The 5,478-nt window shown below is 32.1% G+C and overlaps 1 protein-coding gene across 1 annotated transcript; it reads left to right on the top strand.

The window, feature by feature from the left end:
- The first annotated feature begins 2,873 nt into the window (after positions 1 to 2,873).
- LOC125814150 (uncharacterized) lies at positions 2,874 to 4,587 on the top strand. The gene is made up of 2 exons (XM_049493607.1): positions 2,874 to 3,336; positions 3,591 to 4,587. The coding sequence occupies exons 1-2, from the start codon at positions 3,069 to 3,071 to the stop codon at positions 4,355 to 4,357; spliced, it is 1,035 nt and encodes a 344-aa protein (XP_049349564.1). The 5' UTR covers positions 2,874 to 3,068; the 3' UTR covers positions 4,358 to 4,587.
- Positions 4,588 to 5,478: the final 891 nt, after the last annotated feature.

The raw sequence follows: 5,478 nt of genomic DNA, 5'->3' as shown, positions 1-5,478 counted from the left end.
AGTATTACCAAGAAGGATTGAACTTATATACTATGCTACAACAAATTTTAACTTGTTCTAGTAAGTTAATTATCTAATTTACCAAGTTGTATGATCTCTCACTAACTAATATAAACGGTTAGTTGTAGTTACTTTTTAGGTGATCTTATAATAAAATCATTCTTTTAAGTGCTATTAGTGTATAAAAGGTGTGTTTTGAATATGCAACGTAATTGGCTCAAGAAATAATATGAAGTATAGCGCGATTTAATTAAGGTAATTGATAATATAGTTGGTTTTGGATTTGTAGGTACTTGCTCCACCAGATGAATGAGCAAGAGTAGAACAAAATATTGTTGCAAATACCTTAATTAAATCTCGCTATACTTCTAGCAGTACTAAATATATATACATTAAGAAAGAGTATTAATTTTTTTAGCGGCATTAGTTAGTTGTCATTAGATTCAATGTCGTTATAGACATTAGAAACATTTACAAAGAGTGTTATTTGTCACTAAAAATACATATTTAGTTGCAATTAAGTTATTGTCATTAATTAATTATCTCTAAAGATTATTTTTGATATAGTGTATACACTTCGGGAACTTCTTTTATTAGACTTGTAAATGTACCCCTCCCTGATAGTAGTAGATGCAATTTTTTTTTTCTGTGAAGTTTAACCAAAAAATAATACTTAATAAACCTGAATGAATGTAACATCCATCAACTTGTTAGAAGTAATTTAGTTCAATTACAACTAAAGTGTCACTATGAAGTTCTTTTCCTTTTTTCCCTTATCATTGCAATAACTAGGCAAAGAGGGCCAAGGAGTAAGATGCCTCAGTGCTCATCCATTGCATTTCTCCTCTCAATCAATTTGACATGCCTTTTCATACATCACTTTATTGCTCTTATTTTCTTGTTGGTGCCCATCTTGTTTCTTTCTCTATTTCATTTCGCGTCTTAGTTTGACTGATCACGAAAAAATACAAATATAATTATTGAATTTTATAATCTTGAAAAATCAAAAGAAGATGTATATGACATATCAAATACTAAGTAGATGTTTGGCCATGTGATACCATATCACGATATGGTATCATAAGATGGAATCAACGTTTGGACATGCGATTTTACGCTGATTCCATCTCATAATTCCATATCATGAGATGTGATTCCATATTCTCCAAAAACCATGATATGGAATTATATGGGAATACCATATCATGATTTGAGATTTTTTTAAACACAAAAATTGATCCACAAGTTTATATTTTGTTAAAACAACCCCACAGACTTTTGGAGCTTGGAAAAATAGAAAAATACTGAAACAAGGCATGAACCATTATGATATTGACACACAAGTGAAAATTGTCATAGCTTGTGCAGTGTTATATAATTATTTGCGAAAAGGAGTAATGAAATATTTATGGTCTATGATCATGAAAATATAGTTGCAGATGATATTAACCAAAAAATGACTCAAAGCAACAATGTTGGTTCGTCTTCTCGGTCACTTTATCGAGAAATACAAGTACAACGTGAGGAAATTGTCATTATTATGTGGGAGAATTATATTAAAGACTAGTTCACTGACACACAAGTGAAAATTGTCATAGCTTGTGCAGTGTTATATAATTATTTGCGAAAAGGAGTAATGAAATATTTATGGTCTATGATCATGAAAATATAGTTGCGAATGATATTAACCAAAAAATGACTCAAAGCAACAATGTTGGTTCGTCTTCTCGGTCACATGATCGAGAAATGCAAGTTCAACGTGAGAAAATCGTCATTATTATGTGGGAGGATTATATTAAAGACTAGTTCACTACAATTTATGTTCAATTTTTTTATTGAATTAAAGTTTGATAAAACAGTTACTTAAGTGGGAAACAAATAACTTTATAATAATTTACTATGCAATTTTATAATTTTGTTTATTCGGTAAGATTGAATAAACAATTGGGACTATTTTAATAGTTTTACAACTTATGAGATTCTTATGTTTATGAGAAAATATATAACACAAAAATTCCATATCGCATGTCCAAACAAAACCTCAATTTCATCTCATGATTCCATATTATGATACTATATCATGATTCCATATCATGATACCATATGGCATGGCCAAACGGGCCCTAAATAGAAATATATTCTTTTTGAAACAGATTAAACAGAAAGTAAGGCATATAAATTGAAATGAACGGAGTATTTTTGTTTTCCAAAAATAGAATTGTTCTAGCAAATGGACTTTGGAATGTTGGATGGATTTGTGGCCAATTAGCTCTATGGCATGACCCTTGCCTGAGCTGGCTGGCGTGGTCTCACAAGTTGATGGAATGATTGGATCATGAAACAAAGCTCGTGGGCATCTAAACTTTTCCTTTCTTTATTATCCCCTTTGAACCATACTTTTCTTTTTTTTCGTCTTCAATTATATTTTGGTCTTTCTTTATTTATAATAATAATAATTAGTTGTTAGGCAAGGGGTTGGAGAAAAAGTAGAAACTAGCTAACAAAGAAAGGAAGGTCACACTTGTGACCCCATTTGACAGAGAGAGAGAGAGAGCAAAAAGGTGGATAATTAGAGAGAAGCACATCAACAAAAAGTAATACTCCCCTTAATCAAGATATCTCGAGTTTAAGTCCTTTGTGTACATAGTTATTTTTGTTAGAAAGTGTTTTACCTTCAATATAGGATCTTCTGGCATGAATTCAGATTTAATCGGACACTAAGTGGGAAAAAAGAATTAATACTTCATCTTTTCTAATTTATATAACTCACCTTTCTCTATAGTCAGCTTTAGTAACAATTTAACTTTGGAATAGTCATTTCACCCTTAACCTTTTCTTTTTTTTTATAATACGTGTTAAATCAAACTATATCACATAAATTTAACAGGCATAAAAGAAAGCGCTTTTTCTTCCCCCTTCCTTGTCCTCTTTTAAAAACTCATTCTTCTAAGCACAAGATTCAGAAAGGAAAAAAAAAGGTCCCCAAGATCATCATTCCAACACTTCTTCAAACCCCAAGATCTCAAATAACTTAAACATTTTCAAAAAGAATAGAAAGAAAGAAGATAATGAAAGGTGCTAGAAGAGGAAAAGGACCTCCTTCAGCAGATCTTTTAGTATGTTTTCCATCTAGAGCACATTTAACCCTTATGCCTAAACCAATATGTAGCCCAGCAAGACATTCAGATTCAAGCAAACGCCACCACAATCATGATCTCAAGAAAATTAGCACCAGAATTGGTGGAGCACCAGCCCAATCTAGTCCTCCTCTTTGGGCTAAATCCAAGAATTCAGAGATAATCTCAGAGCCCACTTCACCAAAAGTCACTTGTGCAGGTATTATATCCACTCTGCTAATAGTTATTATCTCGAAAAGTCAGTTTCTGTGTTATATGAAAATTAAATCAAGAAGAAATGTAACTTTCTGAGATAACAACTATTATATTATATGTTGTTTGAACTCTTCGAAAGTTGCACTAATTACAAATTCATGGCTGCGATAATATTTTTGAAGAGGTTGAACAACATAGAGTACAAATTTTATGTTTTGAAGAAAAAAGATTGAATTTTTACTCTGTTTCTGTTTACAGGGCAAATCAAGGAAAGGCCAAAACAGGGGAGCTCATGCAAGAATTGGCAGTCAGTGATGGAAGAAATAGAGAAGCTACACAACAGAAAGGCTCAAAAGAAGAAAGGTGCTAATTGGATGGAAGCAATTGGGATCAAGAAAGATGTAATGCAATTCTTAACATGTCTTCGTAACATAAGGTTTGAGTTTCGATGCTTCGGTTCATTTCCAACAACAACTCATGACATTACTTCTGATGACGAGGAGGAGGAGGATGCTGGAGATGAATTAGAACGAAGAGGAATGAATCAAATAGGTAGAGATTTAAATGATCGTGAAGACAATGATGATGATGAAGAAGAAGAATCTTCAAAAACTGTATTCTCCAAATGGTTCATGGTTTTACAAGATGAAAATCAGAAAACAGAGCTCACTAAAACAGAGCGCGATTATAATAATGATGATGATGATAATGTTCCTATTTGTGTGCCACCACCTAATGCACTTTTACTCATGCGTTGTCGTTCTGCTCCCCCGAAAAGCTGGCTTCAAGAAACACAACAAGTACAAAAAGAAGAAGAGGACGAGGATGAGGAGGAGGACAATGAAGAAGAAAAGAAAGCGAAATCGACAATGGAAGAAATGGAAAACAAGAAGAAAAACGAAAACTTAGTAGTGATGAGATATGGAAATGATTTTCACAATTTTTCAGCAGATATAGCAAAGGAGACATGGGTTGTGGGTGGTGTTAGAGATCAATTATCGAAAAGTCGAAGCTGGAAAAGATAATTATATATATAACGCGTTACGCATCAGTTAAGAAATTGCAGCCTTCTAAATAACACGAAGTTACAAAGGTTGTACATGTGAATCAACTCCTAAAGCAAAATAGGCACAAGGAAAGAGCAATAGAGCGGATCAACCTACAAGATCAACTATACAAGCTCGTTGTTTTTTCTAATTACATAATTTTCTTCGTATAAGATTATATATATTTTTCTGGTGTTTGGATTTGGTAATTATCTTTGAGTTTGTGTTGGTATTCTCAACTCGAAAGAATCGAGCTTTTGTTATTTGATTCTTGGGAGTGTGGAGCCGTTGTGTATACTTTGCTAAAGAATTTTTCTTTCAATTTTCTGTTATTTGTGCTTTGTTGTTTCATCGACCAATGTATGTATTTTAGTGAAGGGCTACAAGTGTTCCCTTAATACTCTTTGGCAGTTTCATTTTAATTATCGATTTAGCTCAAGAAAAAATTGTACCAAAATAATTGTTAGTACTTTAAAACAATTATTTCTAACTATACTCTCAACATTGAATTAGTATGCACCCTATTTAAGAGCAAAAATTTGTCAAGGATAACTTAGTAAACTATATTTTATATTTCTTATTTTTTTATGGGAGTAAAAAGCTAAAACGATAATTAAAATGAGGCTAAGGGAGTATTTTTTTAATTTGTCTCTATTTATGGCATTGAGAAAGAGAGATTATTTTAGAATGTCAAATGCATTTTCCGTGATTTCATTTTTCTTACACTAAAACAAATGCTAAAGTTAAATTAAACAATATTTACCAACTTTTTGAAAAAAATTAATGTAATTAATATGTTAAATCTAAATGAATTAGATTCAAATCTCAATTAAGAGTACAAAACTTCACCTTCTTTCCAAGTTAAAGATCCACCCTATTGTTAACCCTTTCACTATTGGTTGATTCATGGACAATTTTGCCCCGATACTATTTGAAATTAGAAAAATCTGTCCTTCCCTGTAGTATTTACAATGCCATTTTTATTTTTATTTTACGACAAGGGAAACGGTAGCCGCTATCTTTTGGATGCGAACAAGATAAAATCTCCGCTATGCAATAATTCGCAAACCACATAGGAGAGATAACCCGCACCAGGCGAC

Source organism: Solanum verrucosum, unplaced genomic scaffold (assembly GCF_900185275.1).
Source record: "Solanum verrucosum unplaced genomic scaffold, falcon-dt-bn FXZP01000230.1, whole genome shotgun sequence".
NCBI lineage: Eukaryota > Viridiplantae > Streptophyta > Magnoliopsida > Solanales > Solanaceae > Solanum > Solanum verrucosum.
This window is presented reverse-complemented; position numbering and strand designations above follow the sequence as displayed.

What these genes read in the sequence shown, in the direction of transcription:
- LOC125814150 (XM_049493607.1), top strand. Translation starts at nt 3,069, where the DNA reads ATGAAAGGTGCTAGAAGAGGAAAAGGACCTCCTTCAGCAGATCTTTTA. An exon ending in ACCAAAAGTCACTTGTGCAG is followed by an intron (nt 3,337 to 3,590) that starts GTATTATATCCA and finishes TTCTGTTTACAG; the next exon opens with GGCAAATCAAGGAAAGGCCA.